The 12,812-nt window shown below is 53.8% G+C and overlaps 1 protein-coding gene across 1 annotated transcript in view; it reads right to left on the minus strand.

Annotated features, from left to right (window-relative positions):
* RAB26 (RAB26, member RAS oncogene family) overlaps positions 1-12,812 on the minus strand; it is a 210,423-nt gene that overhangs the window by 4,689 nt on the left and 192,922 nt on the right. The window contains exons 6-8 of the mRNA XM_074965011.1: positions 5,706-5,771; positions 1,007-1,063; positions 330-406 (exon numbers count right to left, since the gene is read on the minus strand). Coding sequence (XP_074821112.1) covers positions 330-406; positions 1,007-1,063; positions 5,706-5,771 — 200 coding nt within the window. The remainder of the gene's footprint in view (positions 1-329; positions 407-1,006; positions 1,064-5,705; positions 5,772-12,812) is intronic.

Raw genomic sequence — 12,812 nt, forward strand, 5'->3', positions numbered from 1 at the left:
GAATTCAGAGTCAACTTCAATGGTTTTTATGGCCATTTCTCAGAACTTTCCCCTGCGTATACAAAAGAGAAATAAATCCCAGGGGCTGGTTTAAAGATGGGGGCTGTGATTATTTCTTGGTGGCAGAGGAGGGCTGGGGGTGAAGCTAGCTGACCCACGCCATACCGTGGCATGCGAAGATAGAGGATAATGCCATGGCAATGGCGGGCTGTGGTTTCTGTTTCAGTGTTGAACACTCGTTTTGTGTCAGTGCGGGAAGGGAGCGGAGAACTGGGAGCGGTGCAGATTGCATTCCAACAGGAGAGGCAGCAGGAGGACAGGTAACTTACTTTGCGATGGCCGTAAAGGCCAAGTCGACATTCAAGCCGCTTTTCGCGCTGGTCTCCATGAAGGGCACTCCGTACTCCTGCAAGACAAGACCCGTCTCAGTACGAGACCCATCAGTGGCCCAGGACAGGCCACGGGTTCATGCTGTCTGCTTGGTACAAGAGAGCCCCGCTCCAGACACAGTCCCTAACAAACCCATCTGACTCCGGATGTGCAAAGTGACAGAGGCTTTGGAACCGGACTCTGCCAGAGAGTGGTCTTGAGGGGAACGTGGCCTTTAGGGGAAACCCTGGGAGGACAGGAGGGTTTGCTAGGAAAAATACCAGGAGGGGGAGGGTTATTCTGCCAAGCACTGAAAACAGCAGCGAGGTGGCGAAACGAGGGCAGCGTGAGGGGTGAGAAGGGGCTGGGAAAGCACAAGGAGAGGCAGAGAGCGGGAGAAGGGAGAGGAGAGAGAGGGGAAAGAAACACAAGAAATGAAAAAGCCAGGCCATGCAAGGCAGCACTGCGCAGGCTCCTTCCCACTACAGACTGGCCCCTGCACCAGCCTTCAGCCCCGGGGACTCATTGTTTAGCGGCTGTAGCCTCGCAGCTTAACTGTAAATGCAACTTTCCCAAGCAAGTGCAAGCAGCAGCTAATTTATCTGGGCGAAGTCTTGGGCTGCGAGGACACACGTACCTTGGCTAATTTCTCTCCGTCTTCCCTTTTTACCACTCTGTCCTGGGTCGAATCCACCTAGCAGCGATAACAACAAAGAGCAATTTGCAATGGATCAGCAGAGCAATGTCCGGCAAAGCTAAGGCGCGCGGGCTGACACGGACATGAATAGTGCAGTCACTCAGCATCCCCGCCCCCCGCAGCATCACCAGTAAATCACATTTCACTTCACTGACAAGAGAGCTGGGCCAAAGGAGGTGGTGTCTTTTCTCCCATACACGTGCTGGGGAGACCAGCTTGAGTTGTTGGAGCCGGGAAAGCACAAGGAGGGCTAAGGCTGCGATTTCTGTGCCATGACTTGTTGCTCGAGGAAAGGGGGCATATGATCTAATGCTCAGAGCAAAAGAGAGAGTTGGGACTCCTGGGTTCCATCCACGGCTCTGTCATTAACTTGGCCTTGAACAAATCCTCTTAGCTACTCTGTGCCTTAATTTCCCGTCTATAACATGGAGAGACGAACACTTCCCGGTGTCGCAGGGGGGATGGGAAACAGCATTAACTTATGCCTGTTGAATGCTCTGAGATCCTTGAATGATGGCTCCATAGCAGGGCAGAAAGACTAGAATTTTCGAGTTGGAGAACTAAGTAATGAATCGACGCACACTTGGCTTCAGCCCCGGAGAGAGATTAAAGCCACACGTGTCCAAGGAGTCTCCTGCAGTGAATGGATGGAGTGGCAGGGCTGCCCTAAACCGATTCAACAGGGAAACAAGCACTCATCTGATGTTTGATCCCTACCCAGCAAAGATACAATCAATCCAGGTCAACCGCCGGGTCACTGCTCTGTAGATAAAGGGGAAGGAGCCATGCTCGGGGGTGAGGGGTGGAGAGCAATGTACCCTGAGGGTGTGGAAGAGTAGGCTGAAGTAGAAATTAAATTCAGCGAGTTCCAGACAGGCTCACCAAGGCATTCACTTCAAAGAAGTTCCTAGAGACACCCCGGAACGAACAAGAGAGGCCCTTCAATAGACCACTGGTCCATGCGCACCCAGGCAGATGCAGGCAGGTCCCGATCAGACTCATCATCCAACTGCTGGCACGATGCAATAAACAAGAAGTGTTTGTAATTCGCTTAGGTTAGTGGAAACAACCAGCACTGTGTTGGAGTTGGCCTCTCGTTTCCGGCAGCAGCCCCCTCCCTGGTAACGGGAACGGAAAGGCTAAGGTGGGATTTGTAAGTGAGATCTGAATGAAGACAAGAACGATTCTTTTAATTCCTGAAGCTTTGCTTCCAATTCACTGTTCCTGGGAGGGCTTCTGTAATGTTCTTGCAAATCAGCTCTTATGACACGAAGGAGGGAACAGTCTCAGGCCGACAAAATTGGAGTCGGGTATCAGGGAAGAATGTGACAAGTGTGCCTGGCTCTGGCTAGCACAGCTCCCGCTCTCAAACCCAGGGGACCAAACCCAGGGGAGCAGCCAGAGAAGCATCAGGCTGCTTGGATCCAGAGGGCACCTGGCCTTACTGGGAGCTGCCCAGGTTGAGGATGCAGCTGGTTGGGATCCATGCTAGTTCACAAGCGAGTGACTCCTGGCCGGGCGGCTGACCACAGTTTAGGTGTCCCAATGTTTATCACTAAAGAGAGAGAAGGCAAGGATCTGTCCGTCCAGATCTCCGCTGCTCAGGAGGGAAAGCAAGTGCTGAACCAACCCTCAGAGAAGCATGATCACTGATCCCCACAGGCAGGGACTGACATATAGCCAGACTCTATGGACACCTCTTCATTCCTCCCACTCAGGACCCGCTTTGTAGACTAGGGAAGAAACTCAGTAAAGCAGCTCAGTAAAGCAGGTCTCCAAACAGGCCTGCGTGTTCCATACTGAACATGCCCCTGTTCCTCCGGAGCCTACCCATGGAAAGCACCTCTCATTTCATAGGCACCCAAGAATCAAACACTGGCCAAGTAATAACTCACAGACCCAACCTGGGCTTCCTCTAGAAAAGAGGACATTAAGGGGGGACATCTATCGTGGTCTTCAGATACTTGAAAGGCTGCCATAAAAAAGATGGAGAAAAGTTGTTCTCTCTTGCCGCAGAGGGCAGGGCAAGAGGCAACGTGTTCAAACTATAGTATTTAGATTAAATCTCAGGAAAAACTCCCTAACTGTAAGAGCAGTCGGCCAATGGAGCAGACGCCTTTGGAGGACGTGGACGCTCCTTCACTGGAGGTTTTCAAAAGGAGGCTGGAGCCGTCTGTCTTGGAAGGTTTACGCACAACAAATCCTGCATCTTCGCAGGGGGTTAGACTATGGTTCTATGAGGTCTAGGATTCTAAACTTAGGTCAAGTAGCTACATCACACAGGGTGCAAAATTCTTCACAGCCCTGAGCAATGTAATTAGGTCAGCCTCACCTCACTGTAGACAGAGTTAGGTCAATGGAAGAATTCTTCCATTGACCAGGGGGTGGATTTAATACAGCGACGGAAACGCCCCGTCACTGTGGTAAGGGCCTGCACTACAGCGGCGTACAGGGGCTTGCAGCCCACATTCCCCCCACGGTGGAAGCCAGCAAAATCTGTTAGCAGACTGGGCCCAATGTCTGCAAAGTGCCTCAAGATCCTTGGAGCAAAGAGGTGATAGATGCCCCAAGCATCACTAACTCTGTACAGTAGGGTCTGGGCATGCTGACATCAGGCAACGATGTCACAAAGTGAAGAAACGGGAGTTTCCCCCAAGCAGTATCACACATCCCAATTTTGCAAACCAGCTGAGTCAGAGGAACAGGGCTCTTCCTACACAGACCTCCCCAGACACAGGACCCCGCTCACCTCCATGTCGGTAACTGGCCACCCCACCCCAGGGTCACTCACGCAGCTGGTAATTTGGATACTCAGAAAGGGAGCCCAATCACTGGTAAGGGTCAGGCCCTTGGACCAGCAAATGCCGCAGCACAGTGAGGGCAGGGCACTGCTGGACATTTAGCCCAGTCTGCATCCCCTCATAACCTAATTCTCCTGATTACATTTGCTAAGAGACCTTGCTGAGGGCCCAGCAGCACCAGAAGCCTCCTGGGGAGGTTCCCCAGCTCTGAGTGACGCCTGCTTCACGGAGCATAAGGAACAAAGCGGTTTTCCTGCCAGCTCGAGATGAAGGCCTGGGAACTACAGGCCAGTCAGCCTCACCTCAGTCCCTGGAAAAATCATGGAGCAGGTCCTCAAAGAATCAATCCTGAAGCACTTACATGAGAGGAAAGTGATCAGGAACAGTCAGCATGGGTTCACCAAGGGAAGGTCATGCCTGACTAATCTAATCGCCTTTTATGATGAGATTACTGGTTCTGTGGATGAAGGGAAAGCAGTGGATGTATTGTTTCTTGACTTTAGCAAAGCTTTTGACACGGTCTCCCACAGTATTCTTGTCAGCAAGTTAAGGAAGTATGGGCTGGATGAATGCACTATAAGGTGGGTAGAAAGCTGGCTAGATTGTCGGGCTCAACGGGTAGTGATCAATGGCTCCATGTCTAGTTGGCAGCCGGTGTCAAGTGGAGTGCCCCAGGGGTCGGTCCTGGGGCCGGTTTTGTTCAATATCTTCATAAATGATCTGGAGGATGGTGTGGATTGCACTCTCAGCAAATTTGCGGATGATACTAAACTGGGAGGAGTGGTAGATACGCTGGAGGGGAGGGATAGGATACAGAAGGACCTAGACAAATTGGAGGATTGGGCCAAAAGAAATCTGATGAGGTTCAATAAGGATAAGTGCAGGGTCCTGCACTTAGGATGGAAGAATCCAATGCACCGCTACAGACTAGGGACCGAATGGCTAGGCAGCAGTTCTGCAGAAAAGGACCTAGGGGTGACAGTGGACGAGAAGCTGGATATGAGTCAGCAGTGTGCCCTTGTTGCCAAGAAGGCCAATGGCATTTTGGGATGTATAAGTAGGGGCATAGCGAGCAGATCGAGGGACGTGATCGTTCCCCTCTATTCGACACTGGTGAGGCCTCATCTGGAGTACTGTGTCCAGTTTTGGGCCCCACACTACAAGAAGGATGTGGATAAATTGGAGAGAGTCCAGCGAAGGGCAACAAAAATGATTAGGGGTCTAGAGCACATGACTTATGACGAGAGGCTGAGGGAGCTGGGATTGTTTAGTCTGCAGAAGAGAAGAATGAGGGGGGATTTGATAGCTGCTTTCAACTACCTGAAAGGGGGTTCCAAAGAGGATGGCTCTAGACTGTTCTCAATGGTAGCAGATGACAGAACGAGGAGTAATGGTCTCAAGTTGCAATGGGGGAGGTTTAGATTGGATATTAGGAAAAACTTTTTCACTAAGAGGGTGGTGAAACACTGGAATGCGTTACCTAGGGAGGTGGTAGAATCTCCTTCCTTAGAGGTTTTTAAGGTCAGGCTTGACAAAGCCCTGGCTGGGATGATTTAACTGGGAATTGGTCCTGCTTCGAGCAGGGGGTTGGACTAGATGACCTTCTGGGGTCCCTTCCAACCCTGATATTCTATGATTCTATGATTCTAAGGCATCCCTGGGCTCCCGAGAGCCCCCAACATTTCATGCCAATGTTAGGCTTTGAAACCACATCTGCAGATGGTTAATGCCCACTACTGCGGAGCTCCCATAGGCGGGGGGCGTCCTGGACCTGACTGGCAATGAGACAGCGTGACTGCCTGGAAACTAGCTTGGCTACGTGGCCGGGCCCAACTCACCTTATTTCCCAGGAGCATGAGGACCACATCTTGCTGTGCGTATTCATGGATCTCGGTCAGCCACGCCTAGGAGGGAAACAGAACAGAGGCTGCACAGCATGGGTAGAGACAATTCCGGACGGAGGAGCTCTGAGAGGGAGCAGGCCGCAGTGGGGCCAGTTCACAAAGCTACCCGCTTCCCAGGCCTGCCACCTGGGGGACACGCCCAGCCCTGGCGGTGGGAGACATCTGATCCATTCACTTCATACAGACGTGCTACCTGATTGCCGTGTTTTGCTATTCACATGACTGTGGCCTTTCCTCTAAGATCAAATACAGCATCCCTTTAACATCTTATCGGGGGACCTGCAGGGAGACAGACTCAGTCCCCTACAGCGCATGCATTTCCTAAAGCCATGATGAACGAGGCTACACAACCTACTGGAAGAAGTTTGGGTAAGTCTCAGCATCTCCCTCTGCCCTCAGTGATGTTACACAGTCCTGTGGAGCTGAGCACCCCCTAGCGTGCAGCCTCTGATTTACAGGGGCAGGACAGCTGGGGGACTGATTAAATTGTTACAGGAAAAAGACAGATTTCTGGCTGTGAGGGCACGTATCAACAAGGGCACGTTGCTGTTGCTCGGAGAGCAGACACCAGGAACGCTAACAAGATAGACCCTGCTGGGCCCTGCCATTAAGGCTCAGGGCTGCCGAGAGCCGGGACACACTCAGCACACTTACCCTGCGCGGCGGGGAGGCTGGGTTGAGGGAAAGGGTGTCTAGGAACAATTTTCATAGAATCATAGGACTGGAAGGGACCTTGAGAGGTCATCTAGTCCAGGCCCCTGCACTCGTGGCAGGGCTAAGTATTATCTAGACCATCCCTGACAGGTGTTTGTCCAACCTGCTCTTAAAAATCTCCAGTGGTGGAGATTCCACAACCTCCCTGGGAAATTTATTCCAGTGCTTAACCACCCTGACAATTAGGAAGTTTTTCCTAATGTCCAACCTAAGCCACCCTTGCTGCAATTTAAGCCCATTGCTTCTTGTCCTATCCTCAGAGGTTAAGAAGAACAATTTTTCTCCCTCCTCCTTGTAACAACCTTTTATGTACTTGAAAACTGTTATGTCCCCTCTCAGTCTTCTCTTCTCCAGATTAAACAAACCCAATTTTTTCAATCTTCCCTCACAGGTCATGTGTTCTAGACCTTTAATTATTTTTGTTGCTCTTCTCTGGACTTTCTCCAATTTGTCCACATCTTTCCTGAAATGTGGTGCCCAGATCTGGACATAGTACTCCAGCTGAGGCCATATCAGCGTGGAGTAGAGCGGAAGAATTACTTCTCGTGTCTTGCTTACAACACTTCTACTAATACATCCCAGAATGGTGTTCGGTTTTTTTTCAACAGCATTACACTGTTGACTCATATTTAGCTTGTGGTCCACTATGACCCCCAGATCCCTTTCCGCAGTACTCCTTCCTAGGTAGTCATTTCCCATTTTCTATGTGTGCAGCCCTAAAGCCAAGACAACTGCTTAATATAAGAACGGCCATACTGGGTCAGACCAAAGGTCCATCTAGCCCAGTATCCTGTCCTCTGACAGTGGCCAATGGCAAGTGCCCCAGAGGGAATGAACAGAACAGGGAATCATCAAGTGATCCATCCCCTGTCACCCAATTCCAGCTTCTGGCAAACAGAGGCTAGGGACACCACCCCTGCCCATCCTGGCTAATAGCCATTGATGGACCTATGCTTCTCTGCTCTGCTTCTCTGAGCCTGCCTCTGATGCAGTCTAGTAACAGTCACTCAGAACTAGGGGCCCCTGTAGCCACTTAACAAGAATTTTAAAACTAAATTGATCAATCTCTACCTTGAAGGCCATTTGAATCACATGCTTATTACCCTGCTGTTCTTCCTGTGCTTTTTTTAAAGGCTGAAATTAATGTCTTGTGTCCAAGAATCATTCGATAACCAGGTTTTATCTCACTTCCCTCTGAAGGGCTAGGCTGGAATTAGAGTCATTCTCCCGCCGAGAAGGGGCCTATCAGATTTTTTGTTTTCTTTGAGGAGTTAGTGTTTTTGACCATCTTGACTTCTTATCAGTGCTGCCTAGCCTAGCTTTCCCGAGTCAAGCCTTTTGAGGGAAGAGCTCCAGATGGTTCTCCGATGGCATGAAACGCCAATGGTGCACTCGGAAATATGTGGAGAAATAACAAACAACCACAGTCCTGTCCTGATGGGGGCTTGACCTGCAGCCCCCCTTAGCTGACCAAGAGCAGAAATGATTAACCGGAGCTGGTTGTTCTGTTTTCATGGCTGACATTCAGATTTAAAAAGAAAAAAAAAATCATGAAAATGCTTCAGTTTCTAGGAGATTATTACCGAAATTTTAAAAATAATGTGGATGTTAGTCCCTAGACCAACTCACCAGTATTCACGGGACACCGGCTCTCGTTACAATCATGAATCAATAAGGATGTAGCGTAACAGGAGCTGAGCAGCAGGAACCTACTCACCCACTAAGCTCAGTGAGAGTACTTAAGTGAGTAAAGTGTGCAGGATCAAGACCATAGCGAGAAAACAATAGTGAAATGGGATGTTTGTCCAAAACGATCAGATTTTTCTCTAAAAGCACTAGGTCAGGGAAGGCTCTGTGTGGGTCAGACACGCCATGCAGCAGCACTGCCTTCGCTAGCCTCAGTGGACAGCGGTGGTCTTGGTTGGTTCATCCAACGAAGTGGGTTTTAGCCCACGGAAGCTTATGCCCAAAGGACTCCTCGTTGTTTTTGCTGATACAGACTAACACGGCTGCCCCTCTGAAACCGGACATCCTGGGATTCTAATTCTTCCGACCTGCATGGAGGCTGGCAGCCAGCACAGTACAGCATGGTCGAAAATTCAGTCCGATCTCAGATGGCGACCCCACGCTGTCAGACAGGTTGGGGAGCAGCGCTCTGTCTGCTCGGCATCATTGTCCAGATCACCCGTACAACTCGCATCTTCCATGGTAACAGACTGGGAGCCTCTCTTTCCAATGCTGTGTGGCATGATGCACTCCAGCCCCTCTAACAGTGCCTGTTGCAGGGCCCCCAAAACAAATGTATACGATAAACAGACATGTAGACTCTCCTCCCTCGGTCATTACTCTGTGCAGTCCGATTCCGGCTTTAGGTTAGACAGACAAATCAGGGTATTTGGGGTGAGGGACGCAACTCGCCAACTTCCCCGCATGCGCTAACGACAACACTCCCGCCATTTACTGACTGACCTGAGCAGCGCAAGCAGATGCGACCCTGCCCTTCCCAAGCGCACCTGCCTTCTCAATGCTCTGTGCACCGGCTGCAAAGCTGAGCCACCGTGCTGGTGCGTTGGGAGGTGCTCCCGCCACATAGCAGTGAGAGCCTAGCCGCCACATGCTACCACTGCTGTCCTCCAGCAGCAGCATGCTTGTCCCAGCAGGTGGTGTGGAATAGTCAATCGGGCGATCCACGGCTGCTTAGGGCAGGCCGAGAGCTGTAGGGTGATACTAAGCCACACAGGCTGTGTCCATCAGTCTTGGAGCCAGAGACAACCACAGGGTCTGTCTGTGTCCAGCAGCCTCGCATACTCTGTCTGTCCATTACTGCCAAGCAAGCCCTGAGTGCAGTCCCCTGAGAGAGACTCCAGCCGGGGAGGCAGCCGCAGGGAAGGAGAGCTGCAGCTTTCATTCTGGAGACTTCGGTGCGACCTCTCACTTCTTACCCACAGGAGCTGGCACAGAGCCCAACCCCTCAAACTCTTCCCTTGCTGAGCTGTGGAGGGTTCACTTTCGAAAAGGCCTTTGACGGAGCCACTGTCCCCGACTCGGCCAGCAAAACAATGATGGATTAACGGGTGAGAGGCAAAGAGCGTCTGAGGATCAGAAATGAGAGCACAAGCACGGGACAGGCATCCACGGTGAATTCTAGCCAGGGAAGAGGCTAACGGCAGAGTGCTCCCAGCAGCCATGCTAGGCCTTGGGCTGGGTGGAAATGGGGGGGTGTCTTATGGACCCAAGGTTAATGAAACCCTTGCTCACTATTACAATCGTAACCAGGTCCGGGGGGCTCAGGGTTCCATGCCGAGTTATTGCTGTGACTCCCGTTGCAACAACCGCCCTGGAAATATTTTTAACCATCCAGAAAACGAAGGAAAAAGAAATCAAGCCTTTGCAATGGCACCCAAACCCCTTTTCCCTTTAGCTGGAGGGAGTGGCGTGGCCACGTGGTGCACTACTGGCTGACAGGGTGGCCCAGCTCGTGATGGGGAGGAGGTGCCGATGTGCCTGAGTAGGGCCAAGCCCCGCTGCGCCACCACCCGAGGTAAGTGCCCCCCTCCCGGAGCCAGCATCCCAAACCCCTCCTGCACCCAAACCCCTTCCTGCACCCCAAACCCCTGCCCCAGCCCTGACACCCCCCCCCCGAGCCAGCACCCCGTACCCCCTCTGCACCCCAACACTCTGCCCCAGCCCAGAGCCCCTTCCTGCACCCAAATTCCCTCCCAGAGCTTGCACCCCCCTCACCTCCTCCTGCACCCCAACCCCCTGCCCCAGGCTCAGCCCGGAGCCCCCTCCCACACTGTGAACCCCTCAGCCACAGCCCGCACCCCCTCCCAAACCCAGCTCCCTGCCCCAGCTCGGTGAATGAGGGTGGGGGAGAGCGAGCAACGGAGAAAGGGGGGATGGAGTGAGCAGGGCGGGGCCTTGGGGAAGTGGCAGGATAGATCCTGGGTTGCCCCTAAATTCAAAAAGTGATCTTGGGCGTAAAAAGGTTGGAGACCCCTGCTTATGGGGCACCCGGCTCGCATGATGAGCAATGCCTCTCTTGGACATTAGATGGAGCTGGAGACATGGAAGACCTCGCAGCGGACACACTGGGGGAGGAATCGCCCTGTGACCGTCCTGCCGGGCCTGGCAGAGCCGCGTGGGGAAAGGGCATCAGTCTGCTCCCGGCATACAAGGGCCAGCTGCGCCTCCAGACACTGACACCCCTTCCCCTGCCGGAGTCTCAGGAACCCTACGGGGCGGCAGCCGGATTAATACAGCACTTCCCCAAGGCCAGCCCCGTTGAAGCAACCCCGGGAAACCCAAACCAGCAGCCACTGCCCCTGTCCCAGTGTCGGCGTCACTGCACCCGTACCCCGCACCCTGGGGTCCACCCCAATCAGCTCTCCAGCCATCACCTGTCTCTGGGCAGGGGCCCACGTCACCCGCCCCTCTGCCCGGGGGGCTGAGGGCTGCCCAGCTCCCGGCCTTCCACTGATCTCCCCAGACGGCCAGCGCCTGCATGTCGCTCTCTCCCCCAGGGCTACGCGGTGCATTGCCAGCAGTTACACGTTACCCCACAGCTCCCGCTAACAAGTGCCCCTCTCCCTACAGTAAAAGCCTTCCACAGAAACACAAAGTCACTGGAAGTTCCCACACATGTGCCAGAGGTCACCCATCCATGTCATGGGGCACTAGCAGGCAAAGTCTTCCAAACCTGCTCCAGGGGCCGGGGCCCCTGGGGCCGACAGTCGAGTCCGTCTGGGGTTCAGAGAGCAGGCCCTGAGCCCGTTTGCACTCTGCCTTTTCTACTAAATGCCCTTTCTTTGGCGGTTGCACCCTGGAAACCCGAGGCTGAAGTGATCTGTGCCAGCCTCCCTGGGCTGATAGCTCTCAGGAACCAGGGGTGAAAGGCAAAGGCAGCGGGGGCTTCCCGTCTCCCCCGGGGCTGAAGCGCGACCGCCTCCTCCCGCATCAGTCTAGGGTAACCCCCGGCTGCAGGGGGAGCAGGCTGGGGAACCCGCCACCTACAGCTTCCAAGTTCAGTTCTGAGTTTGGGGCCATTTGGAAGCAGGACTTTGGTCTGAGCTCAGCCTCAAATGAGAGCAGTTCCCTCCAAACCACAAACACTGGGGAGACGGGGGGGGGAGGGGCAGTCCAGGAGAGTGGGGGTAGACACAGGTCTAGGGGGCCCAGGTCAGGGGAGTGAGGCCCAGGCCAGGGGACAGGATAGCACAGTGGTGGGTGCCATCTAAGAACCTGGACAGACGGATCTAGACAGACTGCCAAAGTGGCAGACTGGATTGGAAAAAATTGAACCGATTTGGTGTCACTCCTGTGTTTGGCCTACAGCAGTGTGGAGCGTGTTCTGCCCTATTAGTGCCCTGGTATTCGATCAGGAGGAAAGGTGAATAGCCAGCAAGCCGGCCGAGCCAGACAGCTGCCAGCCTGTCTCCAAGTGCTCTTGGCGGAGCCAGGCTGCGCTCTTCCAACTCGGGTGTGCCTGGTGCTGTACAAACCGGGGGTCCTGAGCTCCGCCCACAAAGCAAGCCCTGCATGGGTGGTGTAGCAGAGCCCAGGTTTGGCCTGTGACAGGCTCTTCACCCAGCTGGACTAGACAAGAGACTCAGCTGCTAGGCAGTGCTCGAATTACGGGGGGGTGGGGGTGGGGAACATGGTGGGGCCTTAATGAACGTGGATGGTCCTGGACACTCAGTGCCCCCACCAGAGCCCCCTCTCTACCCGCCACTACCCCTTACCCCTCCGTCTGCCCTCTGCCTCTAACCTGCCTCCTCTCTGCCCTCCCCGCTTCCCCGCAGCCTTCTGCACCCACTAACACCCCCTAGCTCAGCAGCTCCACTCCTGCCAGTCCAGCCCTGTCCCCGCCCCACTTCTCTCCCCACTTTCACTCTGTCTCCCCTGACCCTGCAGACCCCTCTCCCCGGTGCAGAGCTCCTAGAAGGGGAAGGGCTGAGCCTTTGCCCCCCTCGCCTCCCAGGGCGACAGCTTCCATTCTCTGCCCTCTTTTCCTCCTGGAGGTCAGCTGGTCCATCCACCCCCGGGTCCCAGCTCACCCGATCACTGACTCCCTTTCCTGAGCACATGGAATGGGATGCAGCAGGCTTCTCCTTTGCCAATCCCGCTCCTTGGGACTTCCCAAGGGCTCCTCACTACACGCTGCAGCCTCAGTGGGCCAGCCAGGGAGCGACTGGACCACGGCGATGGAATTCTCTCCCCCTGCCATGCAGGGCCGAGACACGCTGGCAGGGAGCTGTGGGGGAGACACTCAGCGTGTTATTGCCCATGCTGTGGCGACAACGAATCCTTCAGCCTGGGGAGGGGCGA

Source organism: Natator depressus, chromosome 10 (genome assembly GCF_965152275.1).
Source record: "Natator depressus isolate rNatDep1 chromosome 10, rNatDep2.hap1, whole genome shotgun sequence".
Classification (NCBI taxonomy): domain Eukaryota; kingdom Metazoa; phylum Chordata; order Testudines; family Cheloniidae; genus Natator; species Natator depressus.